The sequence below is a fragment of the Serpula lacrymans genome (assembly GCF_000218685.1).
Source record: "Serpula lacrymans var. lacrymans S7.9 unplaced genomic scaffold SERLAscaffold_3, whole genome shotgun sequence".
Taxonomy (NCBI): Eukaryota; Fungi; Basidiomycota; class Agaricomycetes; order Boletales; family Serpulaceae; genus Serpula; species Serpula lacrymans.
In genome coordinates this window covers 2,886,314-2,911,939 of record NW_006763292.1, presented here as the reverse complement: position 1 = coordinate 2,911,939, position 25,626 = coordinate 2,886,314, and the positions used below count along the sequence as shown (strand labels likewise).

At 42.8% G+C, this 25,626-nt stretch overlaps 6 protein-coding genes across 6 annotated transcripts; 2 read left to right on the top strand and 4 right to left on the bottom strand.

The window, feature by feature from the left end:
- Positions 1 to 272: 272 nt before the first annotated feature.
- Positions 273 to 3,201, top strand: SERLADRAFT_446223 (uncharacterized protein; the record flags this gene model as incomplete). Its single annotated transcript, XM_007314967.1, has 15 exons — positions 273 to 731; positions 791 to 891; positions 943 to 979; positions 1,032 to 1,095; positions 1,210 to 1,345; positions 1,408 to 1,786; positions 1,845 to 1,900; positions 1,952 to 2,108; positions 2,161 to 2,185; positions 2,243 to 2,257; positions 2,321 to 2,395; positions 2,450 to 2,505; positions 2,558 to 2,673; positions 2,736 to 2,915; positions 2,983 to 3,201. The coding sequence occupies 15 exons, from the start codon at positions 413 to 415 to the stop codon at positions 3,022 to 3,024; spliced, it is 1,758 nt and encodes a 585-aa protein (XP_007315029.1).
- Positions 3,202 to 3,561: 360 nt separating this feature from the next.
- Positions 3,562 to 5,150, bottom strand: SERLADRAFT_380984 (uncharacterized protein; the record flags this gene model as incomplete). Its single annotated transcript, XM_007314966.1, has 5 exons — positions 3,562 to 3,859; positions 3,914 to 4,159; positions 4,223 to 4,506; positions 4,558 to 4,718; positions 4,774 to 5,150. 5 exons carry the CDS (start codon positions 4,957 to 4,959, stop codon positions 3,660 to 3,662), a joined length of 1,077 nt encoding a protein of 358 aa, XP_007315028.1.
- A 553-nt stretch (positions 5,151 to 5,703) lies between these two features.
- Positions 5,704 to 8,027, top strand: SERLADRAFT_413563 (uncharacterized protein; the record flags this gene model as incomplete). Its single annotated transcript, XM_007314965.1, has 10 exons — positions 5,704 to 6,169; positions 6,227 to 6,286; positions 6,343 to 6,442; positions 6,499 to 6,587; positions 6,640 to 6,755; positions 6,812 to 6,989; positions 7,046 to 7,114; positions 7,176 to 7,409; positions 7,473 to 7,679; positions 7,749 to 8,027. 10 exons carry the CDS (start codon positions 5,828 to 5,830, stop codon positions 7,890 to 7,892), a joined length of 1,539 nt encoding a protein of 512 aa, XP_007315027.1.
- Positions 8,028 to 8,606: 579 nt separating this feature from the next.
- Positions 8,607 to 11,018, bottom strand: SERLADRAFT_459654 (uncharacterized protein; the record flags this gene model as incomplete). The annotated part of the gene is made up of 7 exons (XM_007314964.1): positions 8,607 to 8,978; positions 9,041 to 9,530; positions 9,581 to 9,774; positions 9,826 to 9,916; positions 9,971 to 10,120; positions 10,169 to 10,317; positions 10,379 to 11,018. The coding sequence occupies 7 exons, from the start codon at positions 10,628 to 10,630 to the stop codon at positions 8,760 to 8,762; spliced, it is 1,545 nt and encodes a 514-aa protein (XP_007315026.1).
- Positions 11,019 to 15,657: 4,639 nt separating this feature from the next.
- Positions 15,658 to 16,059, bottom strand: SERLADRAFT_434709 (uncharacterized protein; the record flags this gene model as incomplete). The annotated part of the gene is made up of 3 exons (XM_007314963.1): positions 15,658 to 15,723; positions 15,771 to 15,887; positions 15,958 to 16,059. 3 exons carry the CDS (start codon positions 16,057 to 16,059, stop codon positions 15,658 to 15,660), a joined length of 285 nt encoding a protein of 94 aa, XP_007315025.1.
- A 2,886-nt stretch (positions 16,060 to 18,945) lies between these two features.
- SERLADRAFT_406220 (uncharacterized protein) lies at positions 18,946 to 20,925 on the bottom strand (the record flags this gene model as incomplete). The annotated part of the gene is made up of 7 exons (XM_007314962.1): positions 18,946 to 19,041; positions 19,267 to 19,386; positions 19,653 to 19,835; positions 19,897 to 19,962; positions 20,526 to 20,622; positions 20,675 to 20,759; positions 20,883 to 20,925. 7 exons carry the CDS (start codon positions 20,923 to 20,925, stop codon positions 18,946 to 18,948), a joined length of 690 nt encoding a protein of 229 aa, XP_007315024.1.
- Positions 20,926 to 25,626: the final 4,701 nt, after the last annotated feature.

The window sequence follows — 25,626 nt, the reverse complement described above, 5'->3', positions numbered from 1 at the left end:
ATACGGATGACCTCCTGAAATACGGATCAATACCGTCTACCAGTGACGCACTCGAACGGCTGGTGTATAAGCAAATGTCATGCAGACTTAATCGTGAGAAAATCAAATTCTGACGCTGACTCTGTGTTTCGGATAATGTCTTTCTCCCTTGTCTGCGGAGAGACTCGGACAACCGTCACTGTCCTTTCGAGGCAGCGCTAGGCGGCACGGTTATGCTTACTATGTACGGGACGAATCAGACGAAATCTGCACCCCATCAATCGTAGTAACCTGAACTCAGAAATGATATAAAATGTTATGACATCTAGGTTTATGTCGGAAACTCCTACCATATCATATCGCTGTAGGTGGCTCTTGCATCCCAGTAGCGCTGTAGCAGCAACTTGAACAACTAATTCAATCCGGTACTGACATGTCGTGGAAGACACCAGGTGTGGTATTGCTCATCCGCTGGTTTTTCTCCTTCGTCGTTCCTGCTGTTGGTCTCTTCATTGCTGTCTCACGTATCTTTTCATTCTACGACCCCTCTCTCCCGTTATGGGCGATATTGGCTTTCTTCGTTGGTGGTACTCCGATCGCGTTCGCCGTTCGCGTGGCTTGGACTCAGCGCTCCCGTCGTAGAAGAGCTATGATACTGGGCGCACGAGCAGTCCCGTGTGTTGAAGGGAAACGGATTGGGAACATAGACGTGTTAACAACGATTATGAAAAGAAGTGAGCATGATTATAATGGTATGTTCGTATCTAGGTCGTATCAAGCTGTGACTTCACCATGCCATTTCCCCGCTCAGGCCAGGTCATGTATGACTATATGGTCACATACGGACCAACCATCAACCTGAACTTACTATGGGAGGATATCATCATGACAACGGAGCCAAATCATATCAAGGCGAGTAGTATTCATAAACATCCATGCATCGCTTTGACGATCTGAATGTAGTCGATCCTTGCTACTGAGTTCAACAACTACTGGAAAGGTGCGAACGTTCTTCATTGGTTTCCCATCATGTTAACGGTGATCATAAATAGGGGACAACTTCCGTGCAACAGCTCAATCCGTCTTAGGCACTGGCGTATTCAACTCTGATGGTGAGTAAATCACCATATATGACAGCCATAACTTCTAATTAATGATTCTCAGGAGAAACATGGAAGTAAGGACTCTGCCCCGTAGGCAATGGGCACTGGCTAACGACATTTGCTTCAGGTTTCACCGTGCCGTGACTCGTCCGTTCTTCAATCACGATAAGATTAGCCATTTTGATATATTTGACCGGCATACGGACAAAACAATTTCCTTGATGAAAGAGCGATTCAATCTCGGCCACGCTATTGATTTCCAGGTGTGTGTTTGTTTATTTCATCGTTAGCTCTCTTGTAATAATACTGTTCACCGCGGAATAAGGATGTAATTTCGCGATTTACTTTGGATTCGGCCACTGAATTTTTGTTCGGACACTGCGTCGACACACTTTTCGCTGCACTACCGTGTCCTTATAATGTTGACAAAGCAGAACTTCCCGACAACAGTTCCTCGGAGCGGTTCGCGCGCGCATTTTTAGAGGCCCAACATGGCATCGCCAAGCGCTTGACAGTCGGCCAGACATGGCCTCTGCTGGAATTATTTGGAGACAGAACGGCAGGGCCCATGCAGATTGTTAATGAATTTTTGGAGCCGATCTTGAAGGAAGCTATTCAAAAGCACCAATCGTCTTCTGATGCCGACAAAGACGTGTTTCAGGACGAAGAAACACTTCTGGGACATCTTGTGCACCAGACCACAGGTAAGGAAGACATTTTTGTCGACGTGGATGTTGAGAATTTTAAATACCCCCGTTATAGACATCATTTTACTGAGAGATGAAGTGCTCAACATCCTTCTTGCTGGTCGAGACACGGTATGTCACGCCACAGTCTCCTGATGTCAATATCAATCGTTCTTCGTTTAGACTGCTTCGACCTTGACTTCTGCCATCTATTTGCTTGCAATGCACCCGCATGTTCTTACCCGTCTTCGGGAGGAGGTACTAGCGAAGATTGGACCCAGCCGAAGGCCCACCTATGACGATATTAGGGATATGAAGTATATTCGCGCAGTCCTGAATGGTAAAGCGTCACATGCAATTATTTAGCTGAAGCTTACCTTTATTATCTTCAGAAACATTGAGACTTTTTCCTGCAGTGTAAGTAATATTCAAACAATAAAAAGATATGTCTCACATCACACGTCAACCTTTCAGTCCCGCCAATGTGCGGTCAGTGATCTTGTTGTTTATTGCTTGTTTTTGCCTTACTGAATTCTTGTTTAATGCATATAGCGAAAGTATCAATGATACTACGTTGTCTTCACCGAACCCTGGGGAAAAGCCACTATTCATTCCCGCCAAGACTACGTTCGTGGATATTTTTCCCTTTGTGCATCTGGTAGTCTTATAAAAAACATTTAGCGTTGCTTATTCCGTCCTGCTCATGCATCGCAGGCCTGATTTATGGGGTCCAGACGGTGAGTGACGATACCTACATTTTGTCGGCCAGAAATTGAACCCTTGTGATAGCTGATGAATTTGACCCTGATCGGTTCCTCGACGACCGGCTGAGGAAGTATTTGATACCCAACCCGTTTATCTTCTTGCCATTCAATGCAGGACCACGTATTTGTCTTGGCCAGCAAGTCAGTTTTTGTGCAACCTTTTTTTTGTTGTCGTACACTGACTATGCGATACCCACTCACAGTTCGCGTACAACGAGATGTCTTTCATGCTCATTCGTCTGCTGCAAAATTTCTCATCGATCACACTTGATCTTGATGCTCAATCTCCTGAATGTCGCCCTCCCGCCGAATGGGCTACAGCTGGCGGTCGAAAGGGCATAGAGAAGTTCCGGCCCAAAGCCACTCTAACTTTGTACTCTGTGGTAAGTATCGCTGGTTTCTTATGCTTGGCACTGTAGACTCGTAAGGCTGATGTTTATTGCCTAATAGGGAGGAATGTGGGTCAAGATGGAGGAAGCAGAAAATGCTTGAAGTTTTATGGAAGGCAAGACCCACCGCCATGAGTCGGCTGTTGGCCCCCGCTGGCTTATCGTGCACAGCGATCAGAAATCACCTCTTTAAAGTATTTTGATATTTATACAATCTGTAATTGGTCCAAGATTCATACACCCCCCACTCAATATTCTCTATAATAAACATTTGCGAAGGAATATTCAGTTGCTATTACTCGATAACAAAATGTATTTGAGTTAGTGTAGAATTCATTTGTAGGTATTAGCTGTGAAAACTTGAATATAACACGTAGCAAATAAAATGTTACCTTGCGACTGCTCGCCTCAAATCATCTCGGGTATAGTCGAGGGATAACGATAATATGATATCAAGGTAACCTCGAGTTGTTATTTCCGGCTTCGTTCACGTTACCACCCAGTGATGGATCAATGAATCTGTGAATCATTTTGGCATTCTACTCTTACATACATATACACGTTCTGTCTGTTTGTCTCTAGGGCCACATGAAATCTTACATCAAGTTAAAAAAAACAATTCCCTTCGCGCAAAGATCACTATCATGCCTGCCTACAGAGTGCCCCCTTCAAGATACATCCAATATAAATAAATGGATACCCGATCATAACTTAAGCCTAAATGCAATGCCTAGCTAACTACTCGATATGTTCTATAGACAACTCTGCAAGAAAGCGCTCAAGCCCTGGATTGCGACCAGCCGCCACTAGGGTATCTTGTAACCGCTGTCGAAGTTGCACCAGGCACTCGACTGTTGCCTCGAAAGAACCGGTCCGGCGAATGATGTCAATGGCCTTCCGCTTCATAGGGATAGCCTCGGGCTTCTGGTCAAGAATTTCTGGAAATACACAACGTTAGGGATAGATCATTGTTATGAGAAATGTGTTCGTACGAGCAAGACCAGAATTTGGGGCGGCCATCAATGAATGTATCATTGGGAAGCCGTACTTCCCCTCACTAATGTCCTCAGCGAAGCCCTTTTGGCTTGTGTAGTTCGTTGAAGCTAAGTTGATGTAATCGTCACGGATTTGATAGTAAACGCCGATCTGTACTGCAAGCGATGATAGGTCGACTTTCGCAGGAGATTTTGGGTGACACTGCATAAGCCGAACACCGAGTCTGAGAAGACCAGCAGTCTCTGCGAAAGGAGGAAGAATGAGCACTTTGCTAAGGAATGAGTAAGCGCATGGGAAGAACTTACTCCGCTCGGCCATGAGCAGATATTGCTCAACGGTGGGACAAACTCTGTTCTGTCTCCACCAAATCTCCATTCCTTGACCACGGTGTAGCTCTAGCATTTCGTCGATGAAAACACGGGTCATCTCGGAGCTATCAGCACCGTGTTCTGAGGCAAGAGCAGCCGCCTTGGCCATCGTCAAGAAGTACACGTAGTTCCCTGAATTTATAGCAGGAGCAACCCCATATTTGATGTGGGCTGTGGGAGAACCTCGACGAAGAGGCGATCCATCCTCGATATCGTCAATCCTATCAGAAGTTAAATTAGTAACGTAACGTGAAAAATATCAGTGTACATACAAAAGCGAGGAGTTGTGCAAGTCTTCAATAATGGATACAATACCGTCGATCCAGACTTGTGGAAGTCCCAAGTGGTGGTTGAAAGCATTTAGAAGAGCCTTTCTAAGGCCTTTTCCTGAGAGAACATGTCGGTAATATGTGAATGGCTCGAGAAGTTTTTCCTGTTGGAGATGTGTAAATGACAACGACACGAACGACGACGAGAGAGATACTAGCCTCGTCATTCAACGTGATCTCTGTCTTGCCATCTATATAGTCGAAGGAGACATTCACGGGGACAAGAGGCTTGGAGAAGTCGTATGACGTTTCTTCCATCGTTGATGCGGCGTCGGAGAAGTAGCTGACAAGACCACTGAGGATTCCGTTGTAACTGCGACGATCAGCTAACTGTGCTACGGCCATGGACGCGGATGTACGGTATGCACTTAGGCTCATAAGAAAAAATCAGGTAAAAGATGGTAGAGAAGAAAGAATAGAAGACAGGAGAAGAGAAGAAAATTTTGAAAGAATCAAGACGCAATGTTGACGATTAATAGTCTGCACGGTGTCACAGTGTGAGTAATCTTCATATGCAGAAGAGCCATACATGGATTGTCAATGGGTATAGGATGCTGTGCCTACCAGTCCGCAACCTAAAGCCACGCATCAATAGTGATGTAAAACTCATATGGTTAGCGGAGACCTGTAGAGATAGATGAGCTCACAACTGCCAGGGCGGTTCAGCCGCGGGTAAGGTAACCGCCCGCGAATGGCTCCAATAGGCTCTCTGAGAGATATCAGCGATAACCCCCGACTTCTTGGATATGCACTGGTGGTATACGGCCGCTGACTATACTGCATTTTGCGCCTCACTTGGGAGAACTGTCAATCGCCAGATCTCAGAGGCCATAAGGCATTACCAATGAGCCTTTCCTAGATACGCTAACCATTTAGTATACCAATTACAGGGATCTGAGCTTTGAGCTAGAACAAGAAAGTGTCAGGAACTATCGAGGCTAATCGAGCATTATTGTGCGGTGACACCCATTTCGAATGAAGTTTGGATAAACCTGTTGGGGGTGATTGCCGCTGAGCCCAAATTGTGGTGTGACGCATCACGGATCACACATTAGTATGCCACCGCAGAGGATCAAAGGACATCTAGACTAGGCTCCGCACGGGATACGCGACATTGACATCGCACCGATGGATACACATACACATATATATCGATGGACTCGCTGGAAAATTGACACCCCAGTCTACCTTCTCTTCTACAGCAACGACAACGATGTCGTCCTATATCAGTTCGAACGTCTCCCATATACTTGACCAGATACCGCAACAGTCTTCTGCATTTGTGTTCGGCTCTGGGACAATTGTAGCGTCTATTGTGCTCATCGCTCTCTCCCACTTTTGGATCTCTGGTTCAACTAAACATGTTCTTCGCCATACACCTTTCTTTGGACATTTGGCCTTCTTTACGGCTCGTCATGACTTTATGGACACCACCCTCAAAATAGCTCAGCAAAAGCTTCGCAAGCAGAACAAAGACCCACAGCGCGGTGGTATATACGATTTCCACACTGTGGGACACACAGTGAATGTATTGCATGGCGAAACCGGGCGCAAGGTACTTATTGCACCTAGTATCATCCTGACGTTATAACTCATCGTCTGCATACATCAGCTTTTCTTTGGTGATAAGAACCTCAGTCTATATCAAGGATACCTTTTCCTGCGGGGCGGGGTAAGGATCAATTATTCATATCATTATGATATACTCAGTTTTGACTGTCACTTCAGTTCCCCACGACCTCTAAGCTGGGAGAGAAAATCGAGCTTGACAATAGTAAACTCAAAGAACGTCTTCTCTATTTCATCCGTCGCGAGTACCTTACAGATGGTATGGTCCCCGATTTGACGTAATTATTGTGATTCTGATGCTTCTGGTTTGACCAGTCCTTCCAACCATAGTTAGCGAGATAACTGGTGAACTCAGCAAATGGGGCAAGACGGGCGAGATGGACCCTTATCAAAGGGTTTATGAGGTTCGTTTTTGTCTTTGGTATCACATACACTTTTAATGACCTAGAAATATAGTTCGTATTCAAACTGACTTGTCGTCTCCTTGTATGCACCGAATTCGCGGATAACGATAAACTCCGGGATCACGTTCGTGGACTTTACTGGACCATCGAAGACTCCGCCAACTCTTTGTGAGCTTTTGTTATTGTGTTGGTCTCGTTTATTGGCTAAATATAAATATTATCAGCACTAACCTTGTCCCATGGTTACGCACGAGGCAGAAGAGAGCTGCTGCTAAAGCTACCGAGGAACTGGCTGATATCATCACCAACGTCATTAACGAGAGGAAGAAAACAGGCAGACGGGAGAATGATCCTATGCAGTATCAGATTGACCTTGGTGACCGTGACGCTGACATCATTCAGGTAGGATTAGTCTTTGCTATCAAACTCGGTCCTCTTAACTCACTTAATTTTTACAGTATACATTCAAGATTCTCTTCGCTGGCTCTGTTAACACTGCCGCCATAGCTGCCTGGGCTTTGGTTTATGTGAGCTACCAGCTTGATAGTCCTCCTTTTGCAATACTGATGTGATTATCTGTACAACAAGCTTTCTACCCATGCTGATCAGAACAAGGCAGTAATGGAAGAGCTCCAGAAAGCCGCCCACAACACTGGTATGACTGGCTCACTGGTCGAACAGCTCACTCACGTTCCCTTGGACACTTGGGAGAGTGAAATGCCTGTTTTGGAACTCGTTATCAAGGAAACTATTCGTTTGGTCTTTGCTATCATCGCTCTGCGTCGTAACATCAACGATCCTGTCATGGCCGACGGTGTGAAGGTTCGCATAATACACTACACTCTTTTGTTGGCAGCCTTTTGACTTAATTGATATCTACTACAGATCGCTCAAGGCGATTTCTTGGCATACTTCATCCACGATATACATCTCAACCCTGAAATCTATCCTGACCCCGAGACGTGGAACCCGAACAGATGGGTGGACAACGACTCTGAGAAGAAGACGACTTATCCTTTCTTGGGCTGGGGAGTTGCGCGATTCCCATGCACAGGCATGCGAATGGCGAAACTGGAGATCAAGACTATAATTGTACGTATACATTCAGCGTCATAAAGATCTAAGGAACCCAACATTAATCACATCTACCCTCCCTCGTAGGCTCTTTGCATTGCCTCATACAATTTCTCTTCCATGGATAAGTCAGGAGAACTGCTTCGCTCGGACCCTGAGCCTGACAGGAACGATTGGCAGAGGTTTATGCCTCTAAAGCCTGTGAGGATGGGCTACGAGCGCCGAGCATAAATCATTGTCCATAGGGTTGCATTCTGTGTTGCAAAAGGGTATTGCTGGTGTAGATATTACTCTGTACTTCTGATCATCACAAGTAATTTAATATATTATGACTGTCTTGGATAGCATTTGGGCTCAATAGATTCGTTTTGCTGCAAGTATGGTACATTACTTCTTTGAACTTCAAGCTTCAAGGGTCAGCGATAAACGGTCGAGCTGAGAGGATGCTCGACACTTCCATTTATGGAGGTCTTTATCGAAGTCCGAGTCGAAGTCGAAATATACTTATTAATAGACTTGCGCCTGGTGCCAAGTGCTGGTCTCTCGACACCGAGCTTACAGCTGAATCTGAGCTGATCCCAGTACAATAGATCTACGAAGTGGCTTCCAAGGTGGACACTACTGTATTTCGATGAAGCACACATGAATCATCCAAATGAATTCAAATTATTCAGATGGACTCGGGAATCTGGAGACTGAGGCTGACGCATAGGGCGCATAGTTAATATTATATATTATATCCAGATTGCCCACATGACTCAATCTCATTTCAGGGTCCGCTTTATTCGTTCAGCACCCCTTAGAGATCTACTGTCGCTCGGAGAACAACTGTAAGCTTGAGATACCGGCACGAGCACGAGCGCGCACTTGTGCTTTCCTGGTAGCCTATCTAATCTCACGATACCGTATCTCCACATCATCCTCAAGAGTACTGGCTGATCAAATAGAGGCTAAAGAGTGTGATATGTAAAGTAATGCTACAACGGAATACACTGCGGTGAAAGTCGGGACTTGCGAGAATGTGCGCGACACCATACAATGGATCGCAATAATTTGAATAAGCCCAAAATACATGAGTTAATATATAACAATAACAATCTATTTGGAACGAGCCCTTAGGCGCACGACTACGTCTCCTTCAGGATGGAGGATGGCGGAACCTGATCCCAGGTCAAATGGAGGGATTGCCAACGGTTTTGCATCCTTCACTTTCTCGCCATTTCGATCCACAAGACACTCGTACTTGACATTATACCACCGCGTGAGGATGATCATAAGGGCCTTGAGTTCCGCAGAGGCAAGATGACGTCCGCTACACTGTAGCAGGTCAAACAAACATGTCAGGATAACATATACGTTAAGAAGAAGACTGGACATACGACGGAGATGCCTCCACCAAATGGCATGAAGAAACCAGGTTGACGTTTCTGGCCTGGCATGAATCGCGTTGCCACGAATGATTCAGCATCTTCGAATTCTTCAGGATTCCAATGATGATAACGATTAGGCATATAAATGGTATCGCCTTTCTTAAAGAGCATCGCGCGTGATTCAGATGGACCATGTGAATTGGATGGAACATCCATCACAATATCCGCCATAACTTCTCGAACAGATGTGCCATTACTGCAAAGACGCAACGATTCATTGATAATGGAGTTCAGTAGAGGGAAGTTGTCGTCGAGGAATCCTAGATTGGCGAAAAGATCGGTAGGTGTTTCTTTGGGGTTTTCCTTCAAAAAGGCCGCTTCGGCTCGGTCCACTTCTGCCTGAATCTCAGCTACAACCTCTGGGTGCGTGTATGTGTATACCACAAGCCAATACGCGGCATATATCGTGTTTGAAGTAAGTGCGAACAAGTAAGAATGCCTATGACATGAGTGAGAAGGTTTTCTTGTAATGAGGGGGATAGTACAGACAGATAAGCAGCAAGGTCTTGTGATGTCCAGCCGAGAGTATGTCTCAAGTCAAGCATCACTTGTATAAAGTAAGGTGCTTGAACTTCTCCACTTTCATATTGAGCCAAGGAAGCCTTCACGCGAGCAATGCAGTAGTCTCGCCCAGTAATCCCTCTCTTGACCAGCCAAGGGAAAGGAAGCCCAGTATACATCAGCTACACAAAGACTCAGTATCACTCTCGGACGGTAGAGAAGAAAGAACATACTCCAAATTGATCCTCGAAGTCGGTGTTGGACTTGAATATGTCATCAGCTGGGAAGGTGTCGCCAAACATGCCTTGAGCACTTGCTGCATAGCTAGAATATTTCAAAGTGAGCCGCTCGAGTCAAATGCTTTAAGAAGAAACCCACAATAGAGGGGGAATGAGGCTCATTAAATTAAAGAGTTTGCCGTCCCTTCGCTCATTTGGAGTCATGTTCCCTATAATAGCAGAAAACCGAGCTTCCATATTGGCCGAAATTTGACCAACCATGGGTCCGAAAGCCTTCTTTGACAAGACACTGGGAGTATATCAATGACATGAAGTTACTCGGAGAAACGATACATACCGGTAAAGCTCTGCAAACATGGTCTTTTGACCTTCTTCGTCAGACAGAGCATCCAAAGTAACACCGAAAACACGGTGGTGAGCATCAGTTTTGATGGGAGTAAATGAGAAATCGCGATAGTTCTTGAATATCTGAGATATTAATGTGCGCTACACCACAGAGGTAATTAATCGACAGCTTTGAACTAATTAATAAATTTAAGGAACTCACGGATAGACAGAATATGACTGGTTTACCCAGGACAGTGGATTGATATACAGGTCCAAGTTTACTCTCAACCTCGCGTGTCCATGTTGCTGGCCTGTTCTTGTAGTCAAGAGCATTTCCTACCCATGGTATTAAAGAGAAAGCATATGGAGGTCTTATAACAGCGTTAGGTGAAGTATTTCGGCGTCTGAGCCAGACAGTCAGACCAAGAAGCACGACAGCGACGACGGCAGTATTGAGATCTAGGATGGACATGGTGGATATTCTGCTGATGACTACTAGGCTTTCTGCAAGGTTAATATTGCGGCAGAAATTTCACACTATTGCACTGGTCCGTGGTAAATCGCAGATAGACACGATGATAGACCTACTTTGACAGACGGCCGTTCCATTATGGGAATGGATCTACTACCCATTTCAATTACTCTGGATGGAATATTAGAATTTAATATCACAACTCAGCAAGTCATGTTGCGGCCGCAGAGCATAAAGTGTAAACTCTTGGTGGTGGGTGCTTAAACGCACTTTCTGAAACGCAGCCAAACTTGAATTGACATCCGCGGCCAGTAAGTGAAAGGTGCTGTATCAACCAACTTTTGATAAAGTAAGCCTTGGGACTAGTGGACGTCGAGCGTATACGCTCAAATGTCAGTGTGAGGAGGGCTTGAGATCATGTTTAACTACAATTTCCCACGGTGTCCATGTCGGAAAATTCCGGATCTGATTATAATTCCTTATAATAATATTGTACCTTTATAATTATTAATAATCAAAGAGTGAGTCTTACAATGAAAGTGTTCGCCATTATAAAGCCATCATGATGGACCTTTCCTAATATGTAATGACTGTTATAAGGGCATTATAATGAACCACAAGGCTTGCTCCAGAGCGCTACTTTTTGTTGCCTTGTTATGGAAATCTGTCACATGATAATGGATATTTAGAATGTCACAATCATATTACAATGGATCATTGCTTAATAATTCCTCATTCTATTACTATTCTTATCACACTATATCCTTTTGATTACAAGTTCTATTACTACAGTTTATCTTATCTTATCAGTATTATACTATGGGTGGTGTTACACATCTGATCTTACTAATCTCGTTTGTGGATATTACATTATTTATTATCACTGAAGGGGGGATTCGGACTACTGACTATTACATTTGTACACTACTATTACACTATATTACATGGTATGTTAACAACTGCACCATAGATTCAACTAAGTACTAGGAATACCTGTTCTATATAATGTATTATTGAGCCCTTATAGCTCTTTGTTGATATATTATAAGCCCTAAATATAAGTTCGTCGGGACTTAGCAAAATTTCGCAGTGTAGGCCTTATTATAATGAAAAAGGTAATTTGGTGACCATAAAACAGGATACTACTATAGATATATGTGAAACAATGGGAACACAGATACATTCAAATCAACCTCAGAGCCTTTATTATCAACACTCACAATTACTGGGCTCACTGGATGCTGGTCCAAAGTCTCCCCAGGATTAGCAGTAGCAGTGAAAGTGTTGCCGGTCAAGGAAGTCCCTGGTATAGCTAATATTTCAGACTGAGCCTGGACAGATGGACTTCACATTCCATCTGCAAGCTCAAGATCATCAGTATCTTGCTCTGAGTCTCCCTCTGATCCCATCACTGCCATTGCTTTTTCCAAGTCATCCTGGAAATTTTTGTAGGCTTGGTCAGCCACTTTTGTGGCTGTCTGTGTGTTGGAGGTGAAAACAAATGTGTTGAGATAGGCATATAGGGCACAGATGGGCCGGGTATTCACTTTGGTGATAAGGAGTTTTTTGTAGTCTCAAAAGTAGGTTGCATAGGGAATTTGACTGATTTCTCCTGTAGGTTGTAGCAAGGGATCAGGCGAAGCAATGAACTGAACCTGTGAGTGATATACCATTGATACATAATTAGCAGCTGTGTAAGAATTCAATGTGCAATACTTACTAGAACAGCGGCCATGGCTATGTAAGGACCATTCACTTTTTTTTTACCTTTTCATTCCATGCCTTGGTTTTCACACACTTTCCCTATTACACTTTTAGCTTTAGGGCTAGAGGTGTCCTTTGCCATTTTACTTCTCAAAGCCTTAACAGGTTTTCTCAATCATCAATACCATTTCATATTGCAGATCAGAGACTGGGTAGTACTCCCAGCCAGCCAGCACAATGGGTAAGGACTGGTAGCAGGGATTTTGCCAACCAGCTCCACGCTGCATCAGTGCCTGGATATATTAATAGATGCTTTAGTCAGGATCATACCTCATCATGAGGATACGGTTCCTGAACACGCTGTCGATGATGAGAACTGTAGTTAGAAAACCACACACAAAACAAACTAACACACAATCCTCCCAGATTCCACGGAACTTGTTTATGGGCTTTGCCTCCTAGAACAGTGGAGTGGTCTGGTTGTTCGTGGGGTGGTACGTATAAAGATCCTTCAAAGTAAAACCCAGAGGTGTATGAGTGTGGGTTTTGAGGAGGAGGGATAGTTGAATTTATAGAAAGATAGGGGGTTTGTGGCGAGTATAGACGAGCACTACCTTGCTAATCGTAGCACAAGGTAGGTTTGAGAACAACGAGGATGACGAGGTGACGAGGTTCCCAGTGATAGCAGGCTCCTGACGCACAAACTGTAGTGCTCAGAAGGACTCTAATCGAAGGGGATGACAATCACTTTCAAAAGTGACGAGTGACGATGACAGCAGTTAACAGTGGTAGAAGTGGGAAGTGTTGTGACCACACTGGATCACAAGTAGCAGTAAGAAGTGGACTTAAGATTAGAGAAGAAGTCTGGAATCGAGTTCTTGTTGTTGTTTTTACAAGGTAAAATACAGGGGTTTATATAGTAAAAGAGAAGTAGGCTATGCACAGTATAGCTGTGCAAAAAGAATGAGAAAGAATATGAAGGAAGGAATGTACGCTGACGAATCCTGCGTAGGTAGTACAGGATAAGATTGTCAAAAAAAGGAAAAGAAAGGGATAGAACAATAAATGCTGTGAGTAATGTCACAGGTTTGTACAGCCATAAAGTAAAGTCCAATAGCAAAAGGAGAGCAGGAAAATCATGATGTCATGGGAAGATGCAGTATAAAAAAAGGCAAGGCAAAACACTATCAGTATCAACACAGTTCCTTTATTGTCAGTCAGGCATTCTAAAAAAATATGTGTCCATAAAAATGATTCAAAAATCAAAAATAATCGCACTGTAAATGAATGTTCTGCTGAAGAAAAAGAAACTGGAGCCACCGGTCCACCACCTAGTCCAAATCTGACAGTTCCATGGCCTTACCAATGGACTGGTTGTGTTGGACCACCTGATCAAACGAGGGAGGGAGAGGAGTAGTTCCAATTTGGAACAAGTGAGTCCCAGGCAGCGTGTGGTAGGTGTAGCTGTAGCGAAGACGATGGACAAATGATAAGTGTACCCAAGTGAATGGGACAGCAATGAACATGGGCGACGCAAGGGGATGAACCTTCTCCAGCTCAAAAACTACCCACCCACGCTCCAACCAGGCAAGACGAGCGACCGATGTTTTGATAGTATATGATGGCAGATCGACGTCATGAAGATGGACCTGTTGCCCTATTTGGACCGGCCGCCGGGGCTTTGCTGATATCAGCAGTGGCACGTGGTAGTCAACAGATCGGCGACGGAAGCGGATAGGAAGTGGTGACATCAGAAATGGTGGGGGAGCAAAGAAGATGAGGAGGAGGAGGGTGGAGGTGACGGGGAAGTGAACTAAAATGGGGATCCAGAAACGACCGTCGGGTGAGAATAAAAACGAGAGTAAGGGACCCATGGTGGGGCTAGGCAAAGGAAGGGAAGTGAAGGAAACGACAAAAGCGAGGGCGCAATGCAATGTGTAGCCAGTGGCGACGCGAAAATTTGCCGAAATGCCGAAACGCGGAAAGTACCGGATGGAAAAGCAAAGGTGAGCGTGACTGGATTGCCTAATAGAGGTGGTGCTGATCAGCCACAAGTTCAAAAAGGGCAATATTAATTACTATTCCACGTGGCACTGTGCCTGTGTGGCGCAAAGGCGAGTCTTTTTGAATATTTGCTTCGTTATTGACACCTGTCCATGCTACCAATCAACTTTGGTGCATGACAACGCGTGACAATACTTATTATTAGTATATTCTCTCACCTGCTGATTAATCCTTAAACTCGTACAATAGTTCTTCTTTTTCTTATTGGTCGATTTTCTCCTCAGACCACTTTTCTATTATTCCTCTTTCGGTCTGAGAGATAGACAGTTAGCTATAGAAACCCTACATACTCATGTATAGTTCTTTAGCTTTCTATTACTTGAATAACCCGCTTCACTCCTCATCAGAAACCCTTGAGTTTACTATCAAGTCCTTTATCTGCTATAATCTCTAGCACTTGTTGACCTCAAACTCATCGTGCCTTTTACTCTCTGCAAGTGCAGACAAAGATGGGTATTGTTTTTGTTATAGTCTAACATTGCCTCACAGGCTATTGAACCAGGTGTAATATGTGTCACACCCCACAACTGAGCATTTGATTTTGGCTGGCCTTGGGTATTGCCCTCAAGTGAGCTTGGGCCCAGTAGAATGATTTTAAGTACCTAAATAAAGTTATCACTATGAGAAAATGAGTAACCATCAGTAAACACTTACCCTTGCAAGCACTGGGGTCTTGAAAACTTTCTTCATATCCTGTTTTAACAAAAGGAACAGAACAGGAGCAAACAGAGGATAGGCTTTGTCTTTGGGATTGAACTTGAGCAACAATATCAGTTCGGGTACTGCTGTTCTGTCTGAAAGATGTCAGAAATGCGATGCAGGGATCTCGGGGAAGATTAAACTGATGTGGTTACGGAGCTTGTTGAGAATGGTAGACCTCATCATTGACATGCCGCTTGAGAACTAGAAAACAGGAGTAGAAATATAAGTCACTACCAGCAGATATACAAGTGAAAACTTATGCTAGCACCAAAATGCAAATGCTTTCTGATGAACTTGTGGAGCTCAATAGGAACAAGCTGGTATAGCTCTTCAACAAGAGCAACACTTTTAGTAAGTTCTGAATTAAAGCGTGAATCACTTTTAGGATTGATATTCTTGGGTTGACGAGTCTTGAAAATTTTGTCGGATGCCCACAGTTTTTCCATCACTGCATATTGTTTTCCAAGGCGGGTAATCTGTGGCTTGCACACTACAATCTCTGTTGGGACATCTCTCCCACTACTACATTTGACCTGGTTGGCTCTGAGAGTCTCATTTTAAATCAACAGGGTCCTAATCTGTTGTCGTGCAGTAGCTAGACTAAGTTGTGTTTCTTGCAATGTCTATTAGCTTATTAGACAGGGTTTGACTTAAATATTTGATCACTTACCTCTTTATAGTCCTCGAGATTTGCGTTCTCTGCTAGTACAGGAATCAAAAGTATGTTACTGTCTTGCACTGGCAATGACTCTTCTGTAGAACCAGAAGTGTCGCTGGATGAATCAGACTGTGATGCACTATATGATTCCTCATCTGGTGGGCAATGATACATGGGGCCTGGAATTACTGGACATCACAGTTGGTTCTGCAACAACATTAGCAAACCTTGCTAGCAAGTTTTTCTTCTTTTTTCCAGTTCTGTTTGCTTGAATGTCACTACGGGGCGGCCTTGTGGGCATGGTTTGTCAGGTGTGAGTGAAGTTTCAAATGGAGGAAATATACGTGGGGTGCAATACTTTTACACCTTTATATAGTTTGGTTTAGTGACAGCATGCTAAAACCTTGTGTATGAAAATATTGAGGCTATACTGTGCACGTGAAGGTTAGCAGATGTATTTATTTTATATAAGAGTTAAAGGCAACTTACAGGAAAGATATTAATGTATTGCAACTGGTTAAAAGCCAATATAAATGGTGATTGGTGCATAAGATCCGCATATGCACCCAAAGTTTGATTACCCCAGGTGCCAGAATTTTTATGGATGTGTTCTAGTGTGATCTCAGTGTCACTTTTAATATCATGAAAATTAGTGAAAGATCCCTTGCATGTATCAAGAAAGAGATGTACTGCTTCCCACTACACCGCTCATCTGGAGGGTTATTGATGAGATATATGGCAGAATGCAATTGACCGGCATACAGAAGTGTGGTAGCATAAAGATGATGAGTGTCATGATTTGTTGGTTCATAGCGAAGTAGTGTTCAATGTAGGACATGGCTGATTTGATAAGATCTGAGTCAAGACATGTCCAGACCAGCATGTGGAACTGTTAGGAAAGGTAAGGCAAGAAGGACAGAGTGGCTTCTTGTTGCATATCTAGTGCATTGAGCTACTATTGCCTGCAAATAAAAAGTAGCATAAATTTCATAGTAAAAGATGCTCCCCGGAGGTTAACTTGATGTATCTCTCGACTATAGAGATGATTGGAGAGTGCACCTTGCTCTTAGTAGGCTCTAGAACACCTGCTACAATATTGTCTCCCTAAGACTGACATCTCCTCCTCTATTGTCGCATAAATGGATGCACAAGAAGTGTGGGCCTGTGAGATTCACCAACAATGATCTTCATGGGGCCCAATTCTAGAGCGAGTAGCATTGGACATGGGATATGTGGTGTTGAACAGCATACAAATGATGAGAGAGAGATCAATGCTGGACTAAGAACCCTCCAAGGAGGAAGAAGCTATCTGATGCGGAAAATGGAGGTGTGTTTTCTCGAGAACTTGAGGTACATATGCTAGGGCATGAATGTGTGGCAGGACTGGGTTGAGTAAACACTTACAAACAGACTAGAACAGGATATCAACAAATTATTCCTATTAGTATTGTAGTATTGTTCGTCCAAGGTCCTACATAGTAAAAATTTTGTTAGATCATTTACATTGTCAATTGCATATTCTCACCTTTAAAGCTACAACAAGAGACACCTATTGTAACAACCAAGAGTTTCTTACTCTGGCGCACAACTCAGACAAGCATAACAGAGAAGAGAAGAAGGGATCACCCTAAGGTTTCAATGGGTTTGTTGTGCTAGACAACAGGAGGACTCACTGGGTCCTTCCCCAAGATCTATTGGGGTTTATATACTAATACAGGTTTGTTTGTACATATGTACTGTACAGTTGCTAGAGGCAGTGGCTGCTTATGTCATGGGGCCTAGCCCGTGTGACCAGCTCCACTGTGTGAGATACTTGTAGCTAAAATAAGAATAAAGGCAGCGCCATGCGAGAAAGGTGGAGTTTGAACTAAAAGGGGAAGTGCCACATGGCACAGTGTGAAAACTACAGTACAAGGTTAAAGCGGAGAATGAAATTTAAAGGAAAGGTCCGAAAATGAAAAGTAAAGTAAATGGTCATGTGACTTGGAAAAAGTAAAAGTAAAAGTACGAAAAGAGAAGTGTAAGTGGGTACTGGTACATCAATTGTAACACCTATTTACTTGTAAATCTAATTATCTAGATATTATCCTAAACCTATTCCCCAGAAATCTACTGAATGTCCTGAAATCAACCATCCTCAATTTCATTAAATTTAATGTTGTGCACATCTGAACCCGTGTGGATGTGATAGTGGTGTTCTTCGTGGTCACCAGCACTGCACTGGCATTGTTGGCGCGAGTCTCCTGAATAGATCAGTTAGCAAATAATGGTGTCCCTGATATATCTAATACTCACCTGTGTTGTACTAACGGCAATGTTGCATGTAGACTATGAAGTAGATAAACGGTCAATAGAATAGTGCATAGATACAATGAAGACTTACCCTAATTGTGTGCCCCAAACTTGTTGTATTGCAAGGAGTTTCTTGAAGTAAAATCTAAGAAAAAATATTAGTGGATGGCTATATACTAATTTGGACAACAACATAATAATGCAAGAGCAGTTGCAACAAGAAGGGCGGCCATGATTTCTGCTTTGGTACTACAACACATCAACACCGCTTAGATAGTCTTCAGATAAGGCAGTATGTAGCTGAACGGAGGATATTGCCCTGGCCAAAGGAAAATGATGAGACAGTCCAGATTGGGAAATGTTTGATCGGACTTGGGCAATCAACGGGCCACATATCACTTGGGGTACTGGCGCAACCAACTGATGGGTGTCCTCAAATGAACACCCATTTAATCCTGCGTCAATATCAGCATGAATGGCATCTTTGTTGATATTAGTGTGGAATACAGGCAGTTTTTCAGACTACAAAGATGAGCTTGACTCTATGGTGGGCAAGGGCACTAACTTGGGCAAACACATTTAAATAACTTAGCAAATTAATACTTGTTGATTGATGTGAGATGACTCACCTTAGTTAAAAGCTATGCTTGCATGCTCTTCGTATCATGCAATCAGGTTGTGTGGTTGAGCCAGGAGCAAAGGTTGCTATTTTGAACGGATAAATCTGTCAGTTATTGAGATTTATTTCTAAGTCTTAGAAACATATCAGAATCTACTACATCAACAGCAAAAAAATCGGTTTTGGTTTCATAGCCTTGCACAATGAAAGCCCCACAAATGGTAGTGTGTTTACTAATGATTTCAGGCTCTGACCTCCTTTTGGGACAGAGTCGGATCAGGCCCAAGTCTTGGTCCTTTCGCCTAAGAGGTCCGATGGGAGCATCCAAAGGCTGGATGAGAGCGAGAGGGTACTTGACTCCATCAAGGGAGACTGTAAACATAAAAATAAGCTGTGCAAATTTTTCATGGTCAATTGTACATATAAGGACACCATCATAACGTGCACAACCATGATACTGCGGGCTACATCAGAGGTAGCCAGTACACTGGCGTCAGTCAACCAAAGACTCATAGTGAACTTTCAAGAAATGGTGTTCAGTTATCTGTAGATACTAAAATTGAGTAGATTGCATGTACATTTGTTATTGCAACTTACTGAGTCAGTTGGGTGTAGTGTGATACACTTGTTATTAGGGAGCGTGATGTCATATGCGGGCAGCAAGTTGTTCAAGAATTTGACTAGTTTTTTACAAAGATCCTTGAATGCAGGGTTGTGCTATTGATCGTCCTCAAGTACACCATACACAACGGGAGGTTGAGCGGACCCAAGAATAAAATGATCATCAGCCATAGTACTTCCAGGCAAAGAGTTCAATGTGCTATTTTCATTGCCTTCAAGTTGCTTTTCCACTTCATCTTTTTGATTAATTTGATCTCAAATAAGTGCTGAAACTAAACACCAGTGATCTGCTTTTATGATCTTCGAGGAAAAACAAATTCAATCCATAGACAAATATTCAGACTTATAGTATATAAACATACCTGATCCGCAACTTGTTTTCCGTCGCTCTGGGGAGTATAAGATTTCTTCAATGGACCATGAAGCTTTTTGTTAGGTTTTGTATTATAATTTTGTGTAACACCCTTAGCTTCAATGTCATCAAAAACATGGGCGTGGAGGTGTGCCTTCGGAAAATTCCAGCTTTTGCCTGAGACACAAGAATACTTATGTTGCAAAATGTAGGGTCAATATTTCTAAGCTTCTCAACCAGATTTGACAATGTACTGTGATTAAATACAACCACTTCTGTAGCTCTTCTCGCCCTTTCTTAATAGTTTGTTCTGTATGGACCTGCAACAATACATACATCAACAACCAAAGGTAACTACAAAGTGTTACAATTTCTATTGGACATTTAAGGACTACTCATTTTACTTTACTCATTGGTTATACCATCGGACCGATGACTCATTTCCTTCACATACACTCCCGTTCTTCTCGCATTCACATTACCTATTATAGTACTTAGTCCTCAACGGACGGACCTGCCCTAGATAGGACCTAACTCCTATCACCAATTCTTTCCAGTATAAATACACATGTAACAGTAGTAGTATTCTCCAATACAATTCTACGCAGTTTATGCTTACAAAGCTGAGCTCCTAAGATCAGACTTCTACTCAGAAGAAGACCAACTCTTGTTGGAAGAACTCTACTTTCTCAAAGCTTGTCTTCGGATAAGTCTCCTAGAAACCTCGACGAACCCTCAGACTTTGTTAAGCACTTTGTGCGTAACACAAAGACACCTCAAAAGGAGGTAGTCAGACTTGTGTTGCGACCTCTTGGGAATATGTACCAAATATTGTAAGCTGATGAAGTGATTAGATCATTGTACTCGGAAGGAAGACATGTACCTTTGCAATATCCTCCAATTTTGAACCATCACTAAACAATATGTTCATGACCTTATCAAAGTGATTGATATCACACCAGCGGGGGAATTCCTGAAATCTAATAAGAGTCAAATGAGCCAATCAACCGTGTTGATGCATGAGAGACTTACTGTTTATCCACCAGATCTATAGATGTCTTCCCAAACTTGCTAACACTCTGTTTTACTTTTTCCCACAGGTGATCCCCCCACAAGCCTGCTGAATATGAGTGCAAGGGGTCAAATGACAAAGCCAAGTGGGGATCACTGTTTTCAACATTCCAAAAAACATTCTGTAATAGCAAGTGAGCAGGGTGAGGACAATAAAGGGCCAACTCACTGGTATATCTCAAACCCCCAGTGTCTTCAGGTAATCTTCTCATTGTTTGGCAAGGGGCATTTGAGAGGCTTGATCAAGTGTTTGTCTTGTATCTTCAGCCGTGCAAAGTGGTCACTTGAATGATAGATCAAAGAGCTTATCAGACCTGACTAGACATACCGGGCAGGGACACTTGCTTCCTACACCTCGGACGTTACGATAACACATTTTTGGACCTTTAATTTTTATTCTCCTCTTTAACCTTCTACTGTAGTTTTCACACTCCGTGCCATGCGGCATTCTCCCTTTTGTTCAAACTCCACTTTCTCACGCTGCACTGCCTTTCTTTCTATTTTAGATACAAGTCTCTCATGCAGTAGAGCTGGTCACATGGGCTGCACCCTCTGACATCATCAGCCACTGCCTTCATCAACTGTATAGTATATATGTACAAACAAACCTGTAGTAGTATATATACCCCAATAGATCAAGGAGACTCCTCAGCAAGTCCTCCTGTTGTATCCTCACAACTAACTTGTTGAAGCCTAAAGGGTAACCACTCCCTCATCATTATCTTTATAGTTGGTTCTAGTTGTGTGCCAGAGTAACAAACTCTTGGTTGTTACATCAGATGAATGACATGACAGATCTGTAAATAGTAATCAGCGACAGAAATAGTAATATTGATAAGAGATGTTGAGCCTATTGCTCCTTGTAGTCAGCTGATAAAATCAAAATTACAGGAAACAGAAAGCGGAGAATACCGTCAGCACACTGGAACCAAAAGCCAGTTTTTGAAATCTTAGAAATTGACTCAAGGAGCACATAAAAAGCCTTGTGCCAGACCACTCGCTTGAATTTCACGTAGGCCGGCTTCACTTTTTGTGTTGGTCCTCAGCAATCTTCATCAAATAATATATATATGTCAGTGTTTTTGTAATAAGTTTTAGAATTATGCACGACTGGAAGCCAACCTACTACTCAGCCTCCACCAATGCCTTCTCCATTTTTTATATGCACAGGAAGATTCCCACAATGGGCTATCACTGGATAGCCTTTTTCTGTCCCAAATGATGACAGTTTTGTTTTATCTGCATACAGGATAAAACAAAAAGGTTTACCCTCTTTAACATGCAACATCCTTGGGTTTGACTTTGAAGGATCATCATACATACCACCCCACAAACAACCAGAGCACCCACTGTTCTAGGAGGCAAAGCCCATAAACAAGTTCCGTGGAATCTGGGAAGATTGTTTGTTAGTTTGTTTTTGTGTGTGGTTTTCTAACAACAATTCTCATCATTGACACCGAGTGTAGCTGTATTTGGAATTTGAACCACAGTTGTATATTTTGAAACGGGGGAGGGCCTGAAAATCTGGGGTAGTGAGATGAATATTGAAGAAAGGTGTGTGCAAGATCTGGCAGTCCATACAGAGCACTAACGTCCTGGAGTGACAAACTTTTTATGTTAGGCGCAACAGTGATATGGAAAGCTGTGAATGAGCCATCAGAAAGGATGCCCTTGATAAATTGATTGCGGACAGAACGAGAGCTGGTGAATTGACTTTTTTGGGGCAATATGGATAATATCCACACAAAGTGAGGATCAGTGTCCACAACTTCGTAGTCTGTTAGTGATAGTGTACATTTATAGTCCTCTGAAGCAATGGCCTTGTTTATGAAACTGTTGCCACTCAACCAGAGGAGAGTATACGTATACAGGTCAAATATTTGATGCTTCACTGTGTGGTCCAGAATCTTCACAACCTGAGTAAGGAAGTTCTTTCCATGGTTAGTTTGCTGGAACGTATACTTGCAATTCATGATAAGTAGGCAATTTATGACATCTCCATATATTGAGGGATAGTACCATTGTTCTTGATTGACCAGGCAAAGTGCAGCATGAGCTCAAGCTTGGGGATCCGGAAATTCTCTATTGTGCTATTTTTACCTCTCCTAGCTTCCGCCTCTAATATAGCACTGTTATGCCGATGAAACTGTTCAAGGAATTGGACTTTTTTCTTGATAGAACTGGGTGTTTAGACAGGATGTTTTGCTGCATAGATGAAGTCAATCATTGATCAAATAGCAAGGACAAAGTTGGGAGTAGCTGCACCCATTATCTAGCTCTTCTCCTCCTAGAGCCTTGTGTGTACTATGTGCTTAAAACAGAAAAAATTACTAGGTTGCACTTGAGCATGAAATTACAATCAGAAGACTTGAGTGTGGCTCGTGTTCTTTGCTGCCCCCTCATGCAGTGAAACAAGTATGTGTCTTTGTGCTAATCTAATCTAGTTCAATTCTTGATGATGATTTTACTTTTACAGGCAGGTCTTGCCACTTTGTCAGACAGCGCAATTAAGCAGGCTACTTCTCTCAAGTACGCCAGCCATAAAAGAATCCATCATGACATTCTGGCTATAGCTTGGAAGATCAAGGAGAAAAAATGTGCAGTCAATCTTTTGACTGACATTCAGGGTAAAAATGAGATGTTGTTATCTGTTGCTGATGCAGGGTTGGGCACCTTGAAAGACATCTCAACATATGTGGGCTAGGCATAGAGAAAGAGGACATAGAGGCCTTTCAGGCTCTCCAGAACAGGAATGCTATTAATTTTGAGAGCATTTCTGAAGAAATTCAACAGGTGGAGGTTTATGCGCTGGCTCATGGTGGTTTGTTTTTATCTATGGGTAGTATGGGTCATGGCATTCCTATGGAGGATCTCCCACCTATGCATCTGCCATACAACTGTGATTTTGGATTGCCCTGAGAATTTTGAGGATTGGTACAATGATGGGGATCTGCATGAGGATGAAGAAGACAACAAAGGCAATGATTGTGATCCCACAACCCCCCATCTATCAATTCCAGCCCCTTCTGTGCAGGCTCATTTAGCTGGTTATCCTTATCCCTCCATTCCAGCCCCTTTTTTGCAGGCTCATTTGGCTAGTTATCCTCATCCCTCCATTCCAGCTCTATCTGTGCATGATCTTTATTCATGTCCTTTGATTCCAGCTTCTTTTGCACAGGACCCTTCTGACCCCCCTGCGTGTCCACCATACCAACTGCCTGCATTGTCTGGTTTTGTTGGCAATGCCCTGCCTTTGGAAGGCCATCATGTTCAGCCAATCTACTGGTCCACATTGTCCCCTTCATCCCAGCAATGTTACCAGCTGTATTCTGCAATTCCCCGTGCTGGAAACTTGGTACATTCCAACCAGCAGCAGCAAGCTGAAGCCTGTGAGGCAACATTTAAACTATAACAAAAACAACACCTGTCTCCGACTGCACTTGCAGGGAGTAAGAGGTACAATGAGTTCTAAAGTCGATAGATGCTAGAGTTATGGCAAGTAAAGGTAAAGGACTGAGAGTAAACTCAAGGGTTTTGATGAGGAGTTAAGTGGGTTATTCAAGTAATAAAAAACTAAAGAACTATACATGAGTATGTAGGGTTTCTATAGCTATTTGTCTATCTCTCAGACCAAAAGAGGAATGATAAAAAGGTGGTCTGAGGATGAAATCAACCAATAAGAAAAAGAACAACTATCTTATGATTTCAAGGATTAATCAGCAAGTGGGAAAATATACTAATAATAGGTATTGTCATGCATGTTCAGGAACCGTATCCTCATGATGAGGTATGATCCTGACTAAAGCATCTATTAATATATCCAGGCACTGATGCGGCTTGGAGCTGGTTAGTAAAATCTCTACTACCAGTCTTTACCCATTGTGCTGGCTGGCTGGGAGTATTACCCAGTCTCTGATCTGCGATATGAAATGGTAGTGATGGTTTAGAAAGCCTGCATCAGGAAAACATGATTTTGCTATAGTTGGATATAATTGGAATTTTTACCAATTATAGCAACTATAGCAAAATGTGCATTATATTGATTTATATTAATTTATAGTGACCTATTGTAATGACCAAGAGTTTCTTACTCTGGCGCACAACTTGGACAAGCAAAGAAAGAGAGAGAGAGGGATCACCCCTTAGGTTTCAACGGGTTTGTTGTGCTAGACAACAGGAGGACTCGCTGAGTCCCTGCCCATGTATTGCTCCTGTATATATACTAAAATACATGAGGTACTGTACAGTTGTAAATAAAGTTTAAAGTCCGATGTCTGGCATGTGACCAGTCACATGATGAGTCTAGACACTGGTCAGGTGTTGTGTCACATGACTGGTCATGTGACTTGGAAAATAAAAGTAAAGTACAAAAAGGTGCTGGTATGTTAATTGTAACACCTATAGTGATCTATACATGTCATAAAACATGATATTTTATCCACTACTAATACTACCAGATTGTTTGGTAAGCAAACTTGCTAGTCCAACTGTTAAGTAAAAATGTGGAACATATGTCTAGTACATTTTCTGTATGCCAAGTTTTTGGCTGAGTTAGCCAGCTTGCATTCATTCTTGAAGCCAGATCTGAACCGCTTTTTGAGACATTTAAACTTCAAACCACTCTTATCCGCGCAGCTTTCCACGACCCAGATGAGTTCACCTGTGGCCGATAAGAAAAGACGTTAAGTGAGATTGAAGTGTAAGGAGGACTGACCATCCAAATACCCTGAAAAAGGTTTCGTGCTGCCATTGAATATATGTGGGTTGGTTCAACGGGTACAACATCTAATTGCCCGTTTTTATATGAAATCCAATCAATCACTATGATTGGAATACAGACCTTGGTGTGCGGCAAGAAGTATGGGCTGAAATATAGTATCTGAACCTTTCCCACTCATATTAAAAGTCCATAA